The sequence below is a fragment of the Trachypithecus francoisi genome, unplaced genomic scaffold (assembly GCF_009764315.1).
Source record: "Trachypithecus francoisi isolate TF-2019V2 unplaced genomic scaffold, Tfra_2.0 Lachesis_group4, whole genome shotgun sequence".
NCBI lineage: Eukaryota > Metazoa > Chordata > Mammalia > Primates > Cercopithecidae > Trachypithecus > Trachypithecus francoisi.
Window position 1 is genome coordinate 102,457,720 of NW_022681469.1, and position 22,460 is coordinate 102,480,179.

The 22,460-nt window shown below is 37.6% G+C and overlaps 1 protein-coding gene across 9 annotated transcripts in view; it reads left to right on the plus strand.

Annotated features, from left to right (window-relative positions):
* PDE1C (phosphodiesterase 1C) overlaps window positions 1–22,460 on the plus strand; it is a 564,336-nt gene that overhangs the window by 427,452 nt on the left and 114,424 nt on the right. For all 9 annotated transcript variants that reach the window (XM_033192699.1, XM_033192698.1, XM_033192700.1 and 6 more), the window contains 2 exons: window positions 253–369; window positions 9,594–9,734. In XM_033192699.1, the coding sequence (XP_033048590.1) occupies window positions 253–369; window positions 9,594–9,734 (258 nt within the window). The remainder of the gene's footprint in view (window positions 1–252; window positions 370–9,593; window positions 9,735–22,460) is intronic.

The following is a 22,460-nucleotide window of genomic DNA, read 5'->3' on the forward strand; positions in this document are numbered from 1 at the left end:
TGCCTGTCATACGGCAGGTACTCAAGAAATGGCTATTTTTATTAGTAAGAAGACTATTTGATTTTTTTTTTTTTTAACAGTAAATACTATGTAGACTAGCCAGATTGGAAAAAGTTTGAGAGTGGAAAGGCTGTTAGTGTCACACTGTGAAATCTCCAGTGAGGGCTGCACGCAGACTACAAAGTGGGGAGATTGATAGGTGTGTAAGTGACAGTGGGCTTATGTGTTCTTTCTCCCCACCCTGTCCTGCAGGATGTGGACAAGTGGTCCTTTGATGTCTTTTCCCTCAATGAGGCCAGTGGAGATCATGCACTGAAATTTATTTTCTATGAACTACTCACACGCTATGATCTGATCAGCCGTTTCAAGGTCAGTACCTCTTTAGAAAGAAAAATAAATGGACTACGTGCATATGTTTATCCTCATATGACTTTTGGGTTCAGTCTCTTTTAATATGCAGAATGAAAACTGCTCCAGGCGACTCAGGAAGCACCCTTCGGATAGCCACTGCTGTGAATTCCTCTGTGGAGGGTGCTTTTGATTGCACTCTTGCTGGTGGGTCTCAGTGGCATGGGAGAGACCGGACAGACCCATTTAGATTCTGGTCTTCCTGGAAGTACAACCCAAAGCCTGTAATAACCAAGCTCCCCATCAGGCTCTGCCCATAGGTCTCATTTCCACATAACTTTGTGTCCTATTGGCCAATGCTGTCAGAGGGACAGTAATGGAGACAGAGTGAGCATGTGCTGTCTCTGTAAATCCTTTTTTCCCCACCACTTGTCTCATTCAGACAAATACTATCACTCATCATCTGTGACAGATCATTGGTATTTCCCAGCCATTCATGCTTCAAATTAATTCTTCAACTTTACATAAAGAACGTGAATTGTTTCCAGTGTTCAACTCCCTACAGCCTTATAATATTGTAGACTCTCGAGGTAGGGTCAGATCCTCTGCCAACATCTGTAGTATCGAGCTCCTCTGACTTCCCTCATCAAAGGGATGAGGCTCTGGAAAACACAAGTCTTTTTCTCTACAGCATGTTGATTTCTCCGGAGTTGTGGTTCTTTATATTCTCCTGGGGACTATGTATTTGGAGAGGTATCTATTTTTTTATTGGTACAAATATTGTATATATTTATAGGGTACATGTGATATTTTGTTACATGCATAGACTATGTAATTATCAAGTCAGGGTTTTTGGGGTATCCATTACCTGCATTATTTATCATTTCTATGTGTTGGGAACCTTTCAAGTCCTCTCTTCTAGCTATTTTGAAATGCACAATATATTCTTGTTAACTGTAGTGACCCTACTCTGATACTGAACATTTGACTTTAATCCTTCTATCTAACTGTATGTTGGTACCCATTAACCAACTCCTCTTTATCACCAACCCCTTATACCCCCCGACACATCCCAGCCTCCAGTATCTATCATTCTACTCTCTAACTGTGTAAGGTCAACTTTTTTTAGCTCCCACATGTGAATGAGAGTATGTGCTATTTGTCTTTCCATGCTTGGATTATTTCACTTAATGTAATAACTTCCAATTCTATCTATGTTGCTGCAAATGACATGATTTCATTCTTTTTATGGCTGAATAGTATTCCATTATGTATGTATACCAGGTGTTCTTTATCCATTCATCCACTAATGGACACTTAGCTTGATTCTATATCTTAGCTATTGTGAATAGTACTGCAATAAACACGAGGGTGCCGATATCCCTTTGATACACTGATTTCTTTTTTTTTGAGAAATCCCCACACTGTTTTCCGTAGTGACTGTACTAGTTTACATTGCCACCAACATTGTAGAAGTGTTCTCTTTTCTCTACATCCTCACCAGCATCTTTTTTTTTTTTTTTTTAAGCCATAATAGCCATTCTTACTGGGGTAAGATGATATCACATTGTGCTTTTGATTTTCATTTCCCTGATGATTAGTGATGACGAGCATTTTTTTCATGTACCCATTGTCCATTATATGTCTTCATTTGAGAAATGTCTATATATCTTTGGCCACTTTTTAATGGGTCACTTGTTATTTTTATCAAGTTTTTTGAGTTTCCTGTACATTTTGGGTATTAGTCCTTTGTCAGATGAATATTTTGCAAATACTTCCAAATACTTCTCCTATTTAACAGGTTGTCTCTTCACTCTGTTGATTGTTTCCTTTACTGTGCAGAAGATTTTTAGTTTAATATAGTCCCATTTGTCTATTTTTGTTTTTATTGCCTGTGTTTTTGAGGTCTTAGCCATAAAATCTTTGCCTAGACCAATTTCCTGAAGTGTTTTTTTCCTCTTGTAGTTTTATAGTTTTGAGTGTTATGTTAAAGTCCTTAATACATTTTGAGTTGATTTTTGTATATGATGAGAGATAGGTGTCTAGTTTTATTCCTCTACATATGGATATTCAATTTTCCCACAGTTTATTTCTTGAAGAAGGTGTCCTTTCTGTAAGTTTTTGTTGCCTTTGTCAAAAATCAGTTAGCTGCAAATATGTGGATTTATTTATGGGTTTCTTATTCTATTATATTGGACTTTGTGTCTGTTTTTATACTAATACCATGCTGTTTTGGTTACTATAGCCTTGTAATGTGTTTTGAATTTATGTAGAGTGATGCCTCCAGCTTTTTTCTTTTTGCTCAGGATTGCTTTGGCTATTTGGGCTCTTCAGGGGCTCCCTATATATTTTTTCTATTTCTGTGAAAAATGACATTGGTATTTTATTAGGGATTGCATTAAATATGTAAATTACTTTGGGCAACTTGGTCATTTTAACAATATTAATTCTTCTGATCTATGAGCATGGGATGTCTTTCCATTTATTTGTGTCCTCTTCAATTTCTTTCATCATTGTTTTATAGTTTTCCCTAGAGAGTTCTTGTGCCTCCTTGGGCAAATTTATTCCTAGGTTTTTTGTTTTTTTTTTTTTGGTAGCTATTGTAAATGATATTGCTTGCTTGATTTCTTTTTTTGGCTAGTGCATTGTTCACGTATGGAAACACTACTGACTTTTGAAACTTTTATTTTATTATTTTAAATATAGGGATAGGATTGCACTATGTTGCTCAGGCTGATCTTGAACTACTGGCCTCAAGCAGTCAGCCTCCCAAAATGCTAGGATTACAGGTGTGAGCTGCTATGCCCAGCTGGTACTGATTTTTGTATGTTGATTTTGTATCCTGCAACTTTACTGAATTAATCAGATCTAAGACTTTTTTTGGTGCAGTCTTTAGGTTTTTCTAGATATAAGATTATATCACCTGCAAAGAGAGAAAATTTGGCTTTATCTTTTCTAATTTGAACGTCCTTCATATCTTTCCTTTGCCTGATTGCTCTGGTTAAGACTTCAAGTACTATGTTGAATGGGGTGGTAAAAGTGGAGGTATTTATACTGTTCCAGTTCTTAGAGGAAAGCCTTTCAAAATTTCCCCATTCAGTATGAAGTTAACTGTGTGTTTTTATATATGATCTTTATTATATTGATATATGTTCTTTCAATTCCTAATTTGTTGAGAGTTTTTATCATGAAGGGATATTGAATTTTATTGAATGTTTTTCTGCATCTATTGAGATTATCATATGGTTTTTGTCTTTCATTCTCTTGATATGTGGTGTATCATGTTTATTGATTTGCATTTGTTGAACTATCCTTGTATCTTGGAATAAATCATACTCGATTGTGGTGTATAATCTTTTTGATGTGCTGCGGATTCAGTTTGCTAGTATTTTGTTGAGGATTTTTCATCTATGTTCATCAAAGATAGTGGCCTGTAGTTTTGTTTTATTGTTGTTGCATCCTTGTCTGGTTTTGGTATCAGGGAAATGCTGGCATTGTAGAATTAGTTAGGGAGAAGGAGAAATTGCCCCTCAATTTTTTGGAATATTTAGAGGAGAATTGATGTTACTTCTTCTTTGAAAGTTTGGTGGGATTTGATAGTGAAGCCATCGGGTCCTAGACTTTTCTTTTTCAGGAGAATTTGTATTACTGATTCAAACTCATTACTCATTATAGGTCTGTCCAGGTTTTCTATTTCTTCATGATTCAGTTTTGGTAAGTTGTATGTGTTCAGGAACTTATCCATTTCCTCTAAGTTTTCCAGTTTGTTAATACACAGTTGTTCGTAATAGTCTCTGATGACCTTTGTATTTCTGTGGTATCAGTTGTAATATCTCCCTTTTCACTTCTGATGTTGTTTATTTGGATCTTCTCCTTTTTTTCTTTGTTAGTCTAGCTGGCAGTTTATTTATTTTGATTGTGTTTTCAAAAAAATCAACTTTTCTCATTTCATTGCTCCATTGCATTGTTTTGTTACTCTCTATTTCATTTAACTCTGTCTGATCTTCATTATTTCCTTTTCTTACTAATTTGAGTTTGCTTTGATATTGCTTTCTTTTTCATTGAGGTGCAGTGTTAGATTGTTTATTTGGAATTTTTCTACTTTCTGAATGTACACATTTATTGCTAAAATTCCCTCTTAGGACTGCTTTTGCGGTATTCCATAGCTTTTGGTATGTTGTGTTTAGATATTCATTCGCTTTAAAAATGTTTTTATGTCCTCCTTAATTTCTTTCTGAATCCATTGGTAAGTCAGGACCATGTTGTTTAATTTCCATGTATTTGTAGTTTCCAAATTTCCTCTTGTTATTGATTTCTAGTTTTATTTTACTATGATCTGAGAAGACACTTGATATTATTTTGATTTTTAATTTTTTGAGACTTATTTTGTGTCCTAACAAATTGTCTAGGCTGGAGAATGTTCTTTGTGTTGATGAGAAACATTTGTGTTCTGTAGCTGTTGGGTAAAATATTCTGTAAGTGTCTATTAGGTTCATTTAGTCTAATGTGAAGTTTAAATCCAACTTTGTTAATTTTCTGTATAGATGTTCTGTTTGATGCTATGATAGAGTGCTGAAGTCTTAAACTATTATTGTACTAGAGTCTATCTCTTCTTTAGGTCTAGTAATATTTGCTTTATACATTTGGGTGCTTCACTGTTGGGTATGTATATGTTTAGAAATGTTATATCCTCTTGCTGAATTGATTCTTTTTTCATTATACCATGACTTTCTTTGTCTCTTTTTACCATTTTTGACTTAAAGTCTGTTTTATCTGATACAAGTATAGCTACTCCTGCTTGCTTTTGATTTCCATTTGCATGGAATATTTTTTACGTCTTTTTCTTTTCAGTCTACATGTGTCTTTACAGGTGAAAAGAGTTTCTTATAGGTGACATATAGTTGGATCATGGATTTTTTTAAATCCATTTAGTCAGTCTATCTTTTAAATGGGAATTTTAATCGATATACATCCAAGGTTGCTATTGATATGCGAGGACTTATTCCAGTCATTTTATTAATTAATTTCAGATTGTGTTGTATGTCCTTTCTTACTTTCTTATTATTTATAATTGTGGTTTGATGGTTTTCTGTAGTGGTAACATTTGGGTCTTTTCTCTTCCTCATTGGGTATTTGCTTTACCAGTGAGTTTTTACCTTTGGCATTTTCATGATGGTAGATATTGTTTCTTTATCTCCAGGTGTAAGACTCCCTTAAGCATTCACTGTAGGTCTGGTCAAGTGATGAGGAATTCCTTCTACAGTTGCTTGTGTGGGAAAGGCTTTATTTCTCCTTCATTAATGAAGAATACCTTTGCTGAATATAGCATACTTTATTGGCATTTTTTTTTTCTTTTAGGACTTTGAATCTATTATTCCATTATCTTTTTGCCTGTAGGGTTTCTAATGAGATATCTTCTGTTCATCTGATGAAGGTTTCCTTATAAGTGACTACATGTTTTTCCCTTGCTATTTTAAGAATTTTTTGGCTTTGATTTTGACAGTGTGACTCTTATGTGCTGTGGAGATCTTTTTGAATTGTATCTGTTTGGGAATCTTTGAGATTCCTGTGTCTGAGTGACTAAGTCTCTTTCTACATTTGGGAATTTTTCCACTAGCATTTTGTTAAATAGGTTTTCTAACTCTTTTGTTTCCTCTTTGCTTTTGGGGACACTGAAAATGCAAATATTTTGTTGTTTAATGGTGTCCCATTTGCCACGTACGCTTTGTATATTCTTTTCTCTTTATTTTTGCCAGATGCATTTTTTGTGAAGACCTGTTTTCTAGTTTTGAACTTTTTTGTTCTTGCTTGGTCTAGTCTACTGTTGAAAGTTTCAAATGTATTTTGTATTTCATTAAATGAATTCTTCCATTCCATAATTTCTCTTTGGTAATTTGTATGATAGCTATCTCCTTGGTAAATTTATCATTAATATCCTGAATTGTTTTCTTGATTTCTTTGTATTACTTTTATGTATTCTCTTGTATATCACTGAGCTTCTTTAGAATCGATAATTTGAATTATTTATCCAAGACTTCATAAATTTTGTTTTGATTGGGGTCTCTTGCTGGGTAATTAGTATGATCCTTTGGAAGTGTCATATTTCCTTGCTTTATAAATGTTTCTTGTGTCCTTATGTCAATATCTGTGCATCTTGTTTAACTGTCACTTCTTTCCATTTTTAACATTTGTTTTCACATGGGAAGACTTTTTCCTGAAGACGTATCTATGATGTTGGTTGAGTAGAGAACTTTGGCTTTGATTCTGGGTGTGTGTAGTAGTAGAGTCTTTGTATGATTCCTTGAGAACTTTGGCTTTGATTCTGGGTGTGTGTAGTAGTAGAGTCTTTGTATGATTCCTTTGGCTGTAAACCATGTCAGCAGTGTACATGATTTTTTCAGTAGCTTAGAGTATAATTGTTAGTGGAGGCTCTGATGAAGTTTCACTGGAGATGGGATGCAAGTTGGGCCCGACCTTGGGCCCCATTAGTGGCAGTGGTGGGCCAAGCATGCCTGTCCCATGCCTTGGGCCCCAGGGATTTCTACACTTGCACTGGTGTTAGCAGTTCCAAGAGGCCTGATTCTTGGTCTTCCAGGTGGCTTGCTCAGGAGCCAGTAGTGGCAGCAGTGGGCCAAGTGGATTGGGGCTTCTCAGTACCCTGAACAGTAGGCATGAGCCTTGGAAGTAGCAGTGGTGAGACTAACCCCTCGGTTCCAAGCATCATAGAGGTGGCTACGACAGGCTGGGTGGGCCAGTCTCCAGGCTCACAGGTGGCATGTGCAGGTGGATTACAGCTGTGATGGGAGCATCAGTTTGAGTGGACCTAATCTCAGGTGCTTGAGAGGAGTACTCAGTTCCCAATAGTGGTGGACTGGACTGGGCAGTCCTCAGGCCCCCAGATGATGTGTTGAGGCACTGGAAAGTGTGGAGCTGGGCCTGTTGGATCTGCAGCCCTGCTACCGTGGAGTGTGTGGTTGCTTTCAGTGGCAGCAGCTGTATACAGGTAACTGGGAGCATGCACTTCATTTGTGCTTAGGTCATGGCTGCAGCAGCCCTTCATGGAAGCTGTTGCAGGTGGGGGATTTTGTCCTTAGGGTGCATGAACATGCATGGTGGGTTTGTTGTTGGGGGAAGTGCAGTCTTTGCTGATGGTTCATACTTCAACCCTGGAGGCAACAGCCAGCCTCAGTGGTGGCTGCAGGCAGAGAATGTCAGTGGGGCTCCCGAGATATGGAGATACAAGGACTAATGAGCCCCCAGGTAATATGCAGTCTGGTGGGGGCTGGGCTCTCAATATGATGGCTTGCTGTCCCTGGTTAGGGGTTAGAGGATGTGTGGGACCCAGCATGAGCTCCCTGTATGGAGCAATGTCTTCATGCAATCTCCAGGCAGCTCCTTATCTTAGTCTCAGGGTCTGCCAGGGTTTAGGCTCTTTCTGGTAGCTAGGATGCAGGAGTCCAAGGTGGGAACGTGGACTGCTAGCAGTCACTCACTTACCTTTCTTTTCACTGAAGAGACAACCTCTCCAGGCTTTCAGCCAATCCATGCCTTGATTCCCTCTCCTTCTTTGCTTTAGGTGTTTCCTGTTACTTCTCTGTTGAATTCTAGTGTTGGATAATCTATTTGAAATGTGATTATCTACTTGCTATTTTGGTTCTTTTCTGTGGAGGAGGTGAGTGCCAGATGCCTATAGTTAGCCATCTTGAAACCCCTCCCACTGAGGAAATATGTCTTTGCATGACCACAAATACTTCCTGGCCATGGTCCTTAGGTCCTTAATTTTTCTTTGCATCGGAAATCTGTATGAAAATCTTGTGGATGCTGGAGAGGATGCTGGAGACTTTCCTTGGAACAAAGTTCCTGTGCACACACAGCCCTTTCAGCAAATCTTAGATCTCTATAAAACAACCCAAGGAGCCCAGTTTCTTTGGATTTTTATGTTTTAAAATGATAATGAATTCCTCTCTTACCTCTTAAAGGTCGTATTTAAATTTTTAAAAATCCACAAATGGTAAAATGGAAGAATACGACCAAGGGAGAACAGATTATGGAATCTCAGGAGCATTAACTTAGCATTTTCCTTATTATTATTATTTTTTTTACAAATGTAATTGTTAATCCTCAGGAAGACACATCCTCTCCTTTTCCTCTAGCCTTATATTGTATAATTTACCCAGAACCATGGAATGGATCCAAAAAACTAATACAATGAATGTTTTCTGGATGCCCTTATTTTGCCCTTATTTTGTACATGCATTTTGCAATGTTCTTCACTGCAGTGTTACATAGAAAGGAAGGCATGTATATTATACATATTTCAGATGAAAGAACAAGTAATCTAATTGGAAATACTCTGAGTGACTGGTAGTTGCAAATAAAGGCTGAAGTATTTTATTCATTGAGAAATAAATGAATACATACTATGCAGCATATCTCATTTATTTGTAGGAAAAGAAAGTGCACAAAAATCATAAGTTATAAAATTATTGCAAAACAAATATAAACTGCCTGAAAACAATGCCCTTTGAAAGGAATGGTTATATACATTGGACACATAAGAAAAACAAAACAAAATCAAAACCCAAAACCAAGCAAAAGCAAAACTCAAAACCAAAATGCGATAGTCTGTTATACATGGGAACAGAAACAGGCTACGTTCTTATGTTTGTTACTTGGCAATTTATTATTGGTGACTTAGAATTTGGAAGATCTCTTTCTACTGATATTACATTACAAATAGTGAATGATTCCACAAACAGGTACTAATTATTAGTATTATTTTTGAATTCCTCAGTGTTATTTACAACATTGTTTGGTGTCCTGTGTAGCATCCTTTTTTCCCTTAGGGTTAGAGGGGAAGGTATTTAAGAGTAGATGACGACAAGGAAATACAGAAAATTAACATAGTCACCAACAACTCAGTTTTCTGTGTGTGTATTAAAAATTACTGCTTTACATGTTAATAAAACTAAGTGTCTTAAAATGATTAGATGTCATTTCTCAGGGATTCTGAAATGAGCAACAAAGAAAAATTTACAAGGCAGGCTATTCCTCAACCAAGGACTTCCTGTTAGATTTTCAAATTATCTGATAATTTTGTCAGTACTTTTTATTAACTGTGTAAAGTTCCGGCTTCCTCATATGTTTTGCCTTCAGAGAAAAAGCAGTCCTGGTGCCTTAGACATTTGTGTCTCCATTGAAAGCAGTAAAGTCACTAGTTAATTAGCCTTACTGCTCTCTTTCAGATCCCCATTTCTGCACTTGTCTCATTTGTGGAGGCCCTGGAAGTGGGATACAGCAAGCACAAAAATCCTTACCATAACTTAATGCACGCTGCCGACGTCACACAGACAGTGCATTACCTCCTCTATAAGACAGGAGTGGCGGTAAGTAGGGATAGAAACTCTTAAGCTCCCCAAAAGATGTAAGGATGAGTTTTCAATGGTGACTGTTCCAATTCTGATGAGTTGGAGGCCACGAGTCGTGCATTGTTTTATGGACTTCCTATTTCCCGGGAGTAATCTAACCAATATGGAAAGTCTTGGAGTTCCCTGTTGCCTCTGAAATTTTCTCCATCCTGAGCCTGATGAGATAAATACCTAGTAGTGATCTGCATCTTCACTGGGTTATAACCAATTTAAATATAATGACTACAACTAAATATGTATTTCTAGATATGGAGAGTGGTACTATTAACCTTTTGCTATGGTGAATAACAGTGATATTCATGCATACTGAAATTGTATTCAATGTACTTGGCAACCATGTTATGCAAAGTTAGCTTTTGGTTTAAACCACTAGGTCTTTTTCACAGGGACTATGGTTATTCACATCCTCTTTATATGCCTTTGACTATTTTAACCTAATGGTAAATCTTTACATCTAACCATTTGAAATGTTTCTTGCTTCTTTTGGCCCAACATTTTAGCTCTTTAGATGTTTTTTGTTTTGCTTTAAAATTTTTTTTTTTTTAAGAGATGGGAATCTCAGTCTATCACCCAGGCTGGAGTGCAATGGAGAGATCATAGCTCACTGCAGCCTCGAACTCCTGGGCTCAAGTGGTCCTACTATCACAGGCTGCTGAGTAGCTGGGACTATAGGCATGCACCATCTTCAGTTGTTTTTGAATTTGCGTTCTGTATTTACTAACCTGCTCAACTTGGTTGTCTTTGCTTTTTTTTTTCCTTGATGTAAGCCATTCATTTAAAAAGATAAAGCCATTAAAGGCAAAAACAGGTCTGTATGACGTTTTACTTTGAAATCTCCTTTAGAATTGACATTAAGATAGACATACTTTGGGTATAGTTATCAATTATTCCATAAACCCAGGGCACATTTGTTATCTTTTCCTTCAGTGCCTGTTGAAAGACTTGGCCTAATAGCTCACTGAATTAAAAATTGATTATGTGGGAGAAGTGTGGGCTTTGGAGCTAGATACAGTGGCTATAATTCCCTTCTTAATTGCTTGCTAGATATTGTGACCTATGATAAATTACTTGAGTCTCTGAGTGAAGACTTCCTCATCTTTTAAAATGGTGAAAAATATTCCACTTTGTAGAAGTGCTCTGATGGTTAGGAATGAAGTATCAAAAATATTAAGTACTCGGCCTCCTGAAGGAAGCTCAACAATTAGGCATTATTGTTAAAACACTGCAGAATTTTCCTGAAACCTGTGATCATTTTTTCAGTTCTTCCTCATTATAAAGCTGATTTCTTAAAAATAGTATTTAAAACACTATCTTTGAAGTTAAGTTATAACAAGATTATAAAGGGAACATTTTTTACTCAATAAAAGATTTTTACCAAACATTTAGAGCAAGCATCATATTGAATGATGGTTCCATGAATACATGGAGCAAGACAGGGATACCCACATTAATACTCCCACTTGGCATTTTTCTGGACATCTCAACCTCAAGAATGCAGTATGCAATATGACATCTTCAAAAGTTGAAGATACGTTCTGTGAAATAATGTGATCATCTCCTTTAGAAAATAAAATAAAACCCTACAAATTCTTAGATCAAATAAAATACCTCAATAGGTCTAGATAAAAGAATTCTCCTATGCACTGGAAATTAATGAGTGTAATAGAAAAACATACATTCCCAACAGTTTTTAAAAAGCATATAAATCACCTATAAAGAGCTTCAAAAACAATAAAAAGGAAGCTGTAAAACTAAATCAAAGGGCACAAAAATGATCTTTAAATAAATGGAAAAGGCATCATTTTTTAATGTGAGTGAAACCTTAGTACTGTATAGATGTCAATTTCCCTCAAAGTAATTTATAAATTCAAAGAAATACTAATTAAAGTTTCAAGGATCTTAATATGAAACATGATAATTTGAATCTGCAATTCATGTAAAATAGGTATTTCACAACCTTAGAAAAGACAATTTTGTAAAAGAATAATCTAACGGGGAATAGTTCTTACTCTCTTAGATATTAAAATATCTACTGAAGCTGAGCATGTGCCGTTTGTGAAAAAATAGGCAAATATATCAATAGAATTGATTAGAGTTTCAAAAAATAAACCCAAATGTTTATTGAGAACTTATATGCTGGGTCCTTTATTATAGGATGCTATAGACTGAATGTTTGTGTTCTCCCAAATTCCTCTGTTGAAATCCTAACTTCCAATGTGATGGTATTAGGTAATGGGGCCTAAGGGAGGTGACTAGGTCATGAGCGTGGAGCTGTCGTGAATGGGATCAGTGCCTTTATAAAAATGAGTTCCCTTCCCTCTTCTGCCGTGTAAGGACACAGTCATCTATATAAATCCAGAAGCAGGCCCTCACCAGATGCCACCTCTACCACTGCCTTGATCTTAAGCTTCCCAGCCTCCAGAATTTTGGGAAATAAATTTCTGTTGTTTATAAGTCACCCAGCCTATGGCATTCAGTATCTTAAGCTTCCTACCCTCCAAAACTGTGAGAAATAAATCTCTGTCGTTTATAAGTCACCCAGCCTGAGGGGTGAAGCAAGATGGCCGAATAGGAACAGCTCTAGTCTCCAACTCCCAGCGCGAGTGACATAGAAGACTGGTGATTTCTGCATTTTCAACTGAGGTACTGGGGTCATCTCACTAGGGAGTGCCGGACAATTGGTGCTGGTCAGCTGCTACAGCCTGACCAGCAAGAGCTGAAGCAGGGCGAGGCATTGCCTCACCTGGGAAGCGCAAGGGGGAAGGGAAACCCTTTTCCTAGCCAGGGGAACTGAGACACACAACACCTGGAAAATCGGGTAACTCCCACCCCAATACTGCGCTTTAAGCAAATGGGCACACCAGGAGATTATATCCCACACCTGGCCGGGAGGGTCCCACGGCCACAGAGCCTCCCTCATTGCTAGCACAGCAGTCTGCGATCTAACCACAAGGCAGCAGCGAGGCTGGGGGAGGGGCGCCCGCCATTGCTGAGGCTTAAGTAGGTAAACAAAGCCACTGGGAAGCTCGAACTGGGTGGAGCTCACAGCAGCTCAAGGAAACCTGCCTGTCTCTGTAGACTTCACCTCTGGGGACAGGGCACAGCTAAACAACAACAACAAAAAAAAGCAGCAGAAACCTCTGCAGAGGCAAACGACTCTGTCTGACAGCTTTGAAGAGAGCAGTGGATATCCCCACACGGAGGTTGAGATCTGAGAAGGGACAGACTGCCTGCTCAAGTGGGTCCCTGACCCCTGAGTAGCCTAACTGGGAGACATCCCCCACTAGTCTGACACCCCACACCTCACAGGGTAGAGTACACTCCTGAGAGGAAGCTTCCAAAGTAAGAATCAGACAGGTACACTCACTGTTCAGCAATATTCTATCTTCTGCAACCTCTGCTGCTGATACCCAGGCAAACAGGGTCTGGAGTGGACCTCAAGCAATCTCCAACAGACCTACAGCTGAGGGTCCTGACTGTTAGAAGGAAAACTATCAAACAGGAAGGACACCTATACCAAAACCCCATCAGTACGTCACCATCATCAAAGACCAGAGGCAGATAAAACCACAAAGATGGGGAAAAAGCAGGGCAGAAAAGCTGGAAATTCAAAAAATAAGAGCTCATCTCCCCCTGCAAAGGAGCACAGCTCATCGCCAGCAATGGATCAAAGCTGGTCAGAGAATGACTTTGACGAGATGAGAGAAGAAGGCTTCAGTCCATCAAGCTTCTCAGAGCTAAAGGAGGAATTACGTACCCAGCGCAAAGAAACTAAAAATCTTGAAAAAAGAGTGGAAGAATTGATAGCTAGAATAATTAATGCAGAGAAGGTCATGAACGGAATGACAGAGATGAAAACCATAACACGAGAAATATGTGACAAATCCATAAGCTTCAGTAACCAACTCGATCAACTGGAAGAAAGAGTATCAGCGATTGAGGATCAAATAAATGAAATGAAGCGAGAAGAGAAATCAAAAGAAAAAAGAAGAAAAAGAAATGAACAAAGCCTGCAAGAAGTATGGGATTATGTAAAAAGACCAAATCTACGTCTGATTGGGGTGCCTGAAAGTGAGGGGGAAAATGGAACCAAGTTGGAAAACACTCTTCAGGATATCATCCAGGAGAACTTCCCCAACCTAGTAGGGTAGGCCAACATTCAAATTCAGGAAATACAGAGAACGCCACAAAGATACTCCTCCAGAAGAGCAACTCCAAGACACATAATTACCAGATTCACCAAAGTTGAAATGAAGGAAAAAATCTTAAGGGCAGCCAGAGAGAAAGGTCGGGTTACCCACAAAGGGAAGCCTGTCAGACTATCAGCAGATCTCTCGGCAGAAACTCTACAAGCCAGAAGAGAGTGGGGGCCAATATTCAACGTTCTTAAAGAAAAGAATTTTAAACCCAGAATTTCATATCCAGCCAAACTAAGCTTCATAAGTGAAGGAGAAATAAAATCCTTTACAGATAAGCAAATGCTTAGAGATTTTGTCACCACCAGGCCTGCCTTACAAGAGACCCTGAAGGAAGCCCTAAACATGGAAAGGAACAACTGGTACCAGCCATTGCAAAAACATGCCAAAATGTAAAGACCATCGAGGCTAGGAAGAAACTGCATCAACTAACGAGCAAAATAACCAGTTAATGTCATAATGGCAGGATCAAGTTCACACATAACAATATTAACCTTAAATGTAAATGGACTAAATGCTCCAATTAAAAGACACAGACTGGCAAACTGGATCAAGAGTCAAGACCCATCAGTCTGCTGTATTCAGGAGACCCATCTCACATGCAGAGACATACATAGGCTCAAAATAAAGGGATGGAGGAAGATCTACCAAGCAAATGGAGAACAAAAAAAAGCAGGGGTTGCAATCCTAGTCTCTGATAAAACAGACTTTAACCATCAAAGATCAAAAGAGACAAAGAAGGCCATTACATAATGGTAAGGGATCAATTCAACAGGAAGAGCTAACTGTCCTAAATATATATGCACCCAATACAGGAGCACCCAAATTCATAAAGCAAGTCCTTAGAGACTTACAAAGAGACTTAGACTCCCATACAATAATAATGGGAGACTTCAGCACTCCACTGTCAACATTAGACAGATCAACGAGACAGAAAGTTAACAAGGATATCCAGGAATTGAATTCATCTCTGCACCAAGTGGACCTAATAGACATCTATAGAACTCTCCACCCCAAATGAACAGAATATACATTCTTCTCAGCACCACATCACACGTATTCCAAAATTGACCACATAGTTGAAAGTAAAGCACTCCTCAGCAAATGTAAAAGAACAGAAATTATAACAAACTGTCTCTCAGACCACGGTGCAATCAAACTAGAACTCAGGACTAAGAAACTCACTCAAAACCGCTCAACTACATGGAAACTGAACAACCTGCTCCTGAATGACTACTGGGTACATAACGAAATGAAGGCAGAAATAAAGATGTTCTTTGAAACCAATGAGAACAAAGATACAACATACCAGAATCTCTGGGACACATTTAAAGCAGTGTGTAGAGGGAAATTTATAGCACTAAATGCCCACAAGAGAAAGCTGGAAAGATCTAAAATTGACACTCTAACATCACAATTAAAAGAACTAGAGAGGCAAGAGCAAACACATTCAAAAGCTAGCAGAAGGCAAGAAATAACTAAGATCAGAGCAGAACTGAAGCAGATAGAGACACAAAAAACCCTCCAAAAAATCAATGAATCCAGGATTGGTTTTTTGAAAAGATCAACAAAATTGACAGACCGCTAGCAAGACTAATAAAGAAGAAAAGAGACAAGAATCAAATAGATGCAATAAAAAATGATAAAGGGGATATCCCCACGGACCCCACAGAAATACAAACTACCATCAGAGAATACTAAAAACACTGCTATGCAAATAAACTAGAAAATCTAGAAGAAATGCATAATTTCCTGGACACTTACACTCTCCCAAGAGTAAACCAGGAAGAAGTTGAATCCCTGAATAGACCAATAGCAGGCTCTGAAATTGAGGCAATAATTAATAGCCTACCCACCAAAAAATGTCCAGGACCAGATGGATTCACAGCTGAATTCTACCAGAGGTACAAGGAGGAGCTGGTACCATTCCTTCTGAAACTATTCCAATCAATAGAAAAAGAGGGAATCCTCCCTAACTCATTTTATGAGGCCAACATCATCCTGATACCAAAGCCTGGCAGAGACACAACAAAAAAAGAGAATTTTAGACCAATATCCCTGATGAACATCGATGCAAAAATCCTCAATAAAATACTGGCAAACCAGATTCAGCAGCACATCAAAAAGCTTATCCACCATGATCAAGTGGGCTTCATCCCTGGGATGCAAGGCTGGTTCAACATTCGCAAATCAATAAACGTAATCCAGCATATAAACAGAACCAAAGACAAGAACCACATGATTATCTCAATAGATGTAGAAAAGGCTTTTGACAAAATTCAACAGCCCTTCATGCTAAAAACGCTCAATAAATTCGGTATTGATGGAACGTACCTCAAAATAATAAGAGCTATTTATGACAAACCCACAGCCAATATCATACTGAATGGGCAAAAACTGGAAAAATTCCCTTTGAAAACTGGCACAAGACAGGGATGCCCTCTCTCACCACTCCTATTCAACATGTGTTGGAAGTTCTGGCTAGGGCAATCAGGCAAGAGAAAGAAATAAAGGGTATTCAGTTAGGAAAAGAAGAAGTCAAATTGTCCCTGTTTGCAGATGACCTGATTGTATATTTAGAAAAGCCCATTGTCTCAGCCCAAAATCTCCTTAAGCTGATAAGCAACTTCAGCAAAGTCTCAGGATACAAAATTAATGTGCAAAAATCACAAGCATTCTTATACACCAGTAACAGACAAACAGAGAGCCAAATCATGAATGAACTTCCATTCACAATTGCTTCAAAGAGAATAAAATACCTAGGAATCCAACTTACAAGGGATGTCAAGGACCTCTTCAAGGAGAACTACAAACCACTGCTCAGTGAAATAAAAGAGGACACAAACAAATGGAAGAACATACCATGCTCATGGATAGGAAGAATCAATATCGTGAAAATGGCCATACTGCCCAAGGTAATTTATAGATTCAATGCCATACCCATCAAGCTACCAATGACTTTCTTCACAGAATTGGAAAAAACTGCTTTAAAGTTCATATGGAACCAAAAAAGCGCCCACATTGCCAAGACAATCCTAAGTCAAAAGAACAAAGCTGGAGGCATCATGCTACCTGACTTCAAACTATACTACAAGGCTACAGTAACCAAAACAGCATGGTACTGGTACCAAAACAGAGATCTAGACCAATGGAACAGAACAGAGTCCTCAGAAATGATACCACACATCTACAGCCATCTGATCTTTGACAAACCTGAGAAAAACAAGAAATGGGGAAAGGATTCCCTATTTAATAAATGGTGCTGGGAAAATTGGCTAGCCATAAGTAGAAAGCTGAAACTGGATCCTTTCCTTACTCCTTATACGGAAATTAATTCAAGATGGATTAGAGACTTAAATGTTAGACCTAATACCATAAAAACCCTAGAAGAAAACCTAGGTAGTACCATTCAGGACATAGGCATGGGCAAGGACTTCATGTCTAAAACACCAAAAGCAACGGCAGCAAAAGCCAAAATTGACAAATGGGATCTAATTAAACTAAAGAGCTTCTGCACAGCAAAAGAAACTACCATCAGAGTGAACAGGCAACCTACAGAATGGGAGAAAATTTTTGCAATCTACTCATCTGACAAACGGCTAATATCCAGAACCTACAAAGAACTCGAACAAATTTACAAGAAAAAAACAACCCCATCAAAAAGTGGGCAAAGGATATGAACAGACATTTCTCAAAAGAAGACATTCATACAGGCAACAGACACATGAAGAAATGCTCATCATCACTGGCCGTCAGAGAAATGCAAATCAAAACCACAATGAGATACCATCTCACACCAGTTAGAATGGCAATCATTAAAAAGTCAGGAAACAACAGGTGCTGGAGAGGATGTGGAGAAATAGGAACACTTTTACACTGTTGGTGGGATTGTAAACTAGTTCAACCATTATGGAAAAGAGTATGGCAATTCCTCAAGGATCTAGAACTAGATGTACCGTATGACCCAGCCATCCCACTACTGGGTATATACCCAAAGGATTATAAATCATGCTGCTATAAAGACACATGCACACGTATGTTTATTGCGGCACTATTCACAATAGCAAAGGCTTAGAATCAACCCAAATGTCCATCTGTGACAGACTGGCTTAAGAAAATGTGGCATATATACACCATGGAATACTATGCAGCCATAAAAGAGGATGAGTTTGTGTCCTTTGTAGGGACATGGATGCAGCTGGAAACCATCATTCTTAGCAAACTATCACAAGAAGAGAAAACCAAACACCGCATGTTCTCACTCATAGGTGGGAACTGAACAATGAGATCACTTGGACTCGGGAAGGGGAACATCACACACCGGGGCCTATCATGGGGAGGGGGGAAGGGGGAAGGGGGAGGGATTGCATTGGGAGTTATACCTAACATAAATGACCAATTGATAGGTGCTGATGAGTTGATGGGTGCAGCACACCAGCATGGCACAAGTTTACATATGTAACAAACCTGCACGTTATGCATATGTACCCTAGAACTTAAAGTATAATAATAAAAAATTAAAAAATAATAAAAAAAAAGAAAATAGTTACTGAGGTTTGCCTTATGTCAAATAACAGCCAATCTCTAGTACAAGGAATAAGTTACAAAATAGTCCTTATAAATACCCTTGTGAAAGTTTACATATGCTACATATCACCTTGTTTTATATCCTAAGAATTGTGTCAGTGTGTTCATTGAAAATTTAAATAAGTGACTTATTGCACCATATTAGCAGTTTAATTTGATTCCAGTTTTAAATACTGATTATCAGCAAAAAATTGTGGTTATGCTTTGTCTCTTACAATTAGAGATGGTGGTGGGGAGAGAGAGCGAAAGAAAGAAGAGAAAAAGAGAATATATCTTAAAATCTTTTTTTTTCTATCTTTCAACACATTCCAAATTCTTATGATACTACAAATGATTAGGAAAGTATAGTTTTGCATGAAGCTGTTGGTTTATAGTAATTTGGCCTGACCATATGCACTCTCAGGAAAGTATTTGGGTAAGGGCAACAATACTGCTATCTGTGAATCAAGATTTTTGTGATACTGTGAAGCCAAAACAACAAACTACAATCAAGTAATGCACTGTACCCAATGCTGATATAAGGCTGCAACCGTTATCCTTAATGCCTATCAAACTAGTTCCTAAAACCACACATCCTGTTCTATAGGATTTCCTTTATAAAAAGTAGGTGTTACAAATTATCATGACTTTTATGCAAATATGGCTTTTAATGTTTGTTCTAAAGTAATTTAAATAACTTTCACTTGTAGTTGTATATTTAGTATACAATTTAGTTGTATATTTAGTAATTTCATAATAGAAAGGTAAATGTCTGCCCCATCAATTTCAAATGATAAATTACTAAATGAAATTAAGCTAAATTCAGAATATATCCAATAACACAAGACCTTATACATAGGAAGCCTATCAAAGCACAAATTAAAGCAAAACATATTTCTTTATTACAGACATGTGACCTGTTACAGAAGTCAGTTTTATACTTGAAAAAAAAAAACACCTTGACACATAATTATCACTACTGAAACTAGTATTCATCATTTCATGTATGTTGATACATACAAGAAACATACAAATGACCATTAGTAATTATTCAAATGTTTTTTACAGTAACTATTACAGCTTACCATATCAGTGTTGACTTCTTTGCCTAATAAAATTAAGAAATCTTAAAAGGCAAAAAAAAAAAAAGTCACCCAGCCTATGGCATTCAGTTATAGCTGCCCAAATGGACTAAGATAATGAACAAGATAGGAGGATATCAGTACTCTTGTGGAATGTAACATTCTGGTGTGAAGTTACAGATAGAAGAGACCAATGGAAAGCAATCAAGAAAATGTTATTAATACTCTGTAGAGAATTAAAATAGAGGACCTACCCAGGGAAAGCTGGGTGTTTTATCAGATAGTCAGGAAATCACTCTCTGTAGAGATAGTATTTAAGCTGAGATAGTTGTGTTTTTTGGCTTCAGCCATGCTAACAGTGAAAGAAGAGTGTGACCGCAGAGTTAGTGCAGGGTTTTAGTACAAGAGTCCTGTGAGAGAATAACTTTGCTACATTCAAGGAGCAGAAGTAAGGCAAGCCTGGTGGGAACAGCACATGATGGGGACAGTGGTGCATTATGAGGCTGAGGAAGAAGCAGGAGATAGACCAGGTCTGGCTTTACAGACCATGCTAATGAGTTCCAATTTTATCCTAAGTGCAGTCAGTAGGAAGCCACTACAGGGTTTTAGACAGGGGAGTGATGTGATCTGATGAAGATTCGAAAAGGATTACTGTGGGGAATGGTTTTTAAGGCAGCCGCTAGGAAAATCCTGCAGAAGTCTAGTGAAGAGATGCTGATAGTTTGGACTAGGAAGGATGCTGCTGGGATGGAGAGAAGAAAATGCTGTTTCTGAGACAGTGTTAAAAGGACTGCTGTGGTGAATAAGATTTGGAACATTAAAGTGGGGAATTGAGAATATATCTTAGATTCTTGGTTTGATAAACAGTTGACAAGAATGCCTGGTGGCAAACCAATTTTTGGAGAAAAGGGGATCAAGAATTCTGATTCAGACATGTAGAGTTTAAGATCCCTAGTAGACACCCACGTACAGAGGCCAAGCAGAAAGAAAAAGGATGCTAGAGTTCCAGGGGAGGTTGGGGATAAACATGTAGATTAGGTAGTCTTGGGCATATCAATAGTATAAGAAGACATGGAACTAGATGAGGTTATCTAAAGAGAGAGTGAATAGATAGTTAGAAGGGGCTCTGAACTGAGTCCTGGAGCAGTCCAAAGATCAAAATGAAGGCAAAGAATTAGAGCCAACAATAGAAACTAAGAAAGAGTGGCCAGTGACATGGGATATAAACCAAGAGAGTTTGGAGCCATGGAAGCCATGGAAAGAGAATTCTTCAAGAAGACCATGGTGCATTGCATGGGACATGCTGATGGTCAAGTGAGGTAAGGACAGAGAAGTGACCGTTCACTCTGGCAACATGGAAGTCATTGTTGACCTTGACATGAGTCTCAGTGGTTTAGTGAGAATGGAACACTGACTAGAGTATAATGAAGAAAAAATTGCAGGTAAGAACATGGAAACTTGACTGTAGACAACTTTATAGGGAGAATTACCCAGTTTAGAAAACATTTTGGCCACAGCTATTTATTTAGAAAAAAACGGAATGCTTTCATTCTACTTCGAGTCATTCACCCCCCAAAAATCTGACAAATGAATTAAAGATATAAATACAAAAGTAAAAATTTGATCATATTAGAAGAAAAAATGAGAATATGTTTATAGCCTTGAAAAAAGACATTCTTTTTAAAATAAAATTAAGCTTTGAAACACAAGAGTTGTACAACAAAATATTGATTAATTTGAATATATTAAAGTTAAAAGCTTCTGTAGGATAAAAAGCATCATAAACAAATTAAAGAAGTAAGCATTTGGAGAAAATACATAGAGAACATAGATTAAGATCCAGATTGTATAAATGAATCAGGAAAATGACACAAATTCAGTCAAAAAATATGAACGGGCAATTAACAGAAAAGGTAATACATTTAATCGATAAAAGAAATACGAAAAATGTGCCACTCAGTGTCCAAATATATATAAACTTATATTAATTTTAATCCATTATATGCATATGGATAAAAATTTGAAAGTTTGATAATATTAACTATTGGTTAGGAAGCAGAGCAGGGTTTCTAACCTCAGCACTGTTGACGTTTGGGGACAGATAATTATTTGCCACTTTTCTATGCATTGAAGTGTAGCAGTATGCCTGACCTGTAGTCACTAGATGCCAGTAGCCCCACTCCCCACTCCAGTTATGACAACGAATAATGTCTCCAGATCTTGTCAAATAAACCACTAGTTGGAGGGGCAATTGGCCCAGGTTGAGAACCACTGATTGAGAAGAAATTATGTTCTCATATACTGCTCATCTGAGGGTAAATTAGGATAGTCATGTAAGAAAACAATTTTGCAGTGATTGCTATAAGAAAAAATATACATACCAATGCTCCAGCACTTCCAAGTGTACCCACAGAGGCCTTAAACAGTCGAATTCATTGTAGCAATATTTGCCATAGTGAACAATTACAGAGTATATACCTATCAATAGGGAGTTAGAACTCTGAAATACCATAGATTTCTATGACTGAAATTCAAGATGTATTATTAAGTTTAAAAAGTTTTAGAAAAATATGTTCTACATGATGTATATTATTAAACATAGCACATGTATATGCACATAGATATATATGAAAATATATTGAAAAACATCTAAAAACATAAGCAGTAAATTGAAGATAGTGGTTACCTCTGGGGAGATTCTCAACAATATCTATATTGTTTGAAGTTTTTTTTGTTAATACTAGTGGGTCATCCCACTAGTGGGACCATCTTATGGACCCTTATTGGGTCATCCTATCACTTAAACAGTTACAAATTGTTTAAATTTTATTTGTAAAATT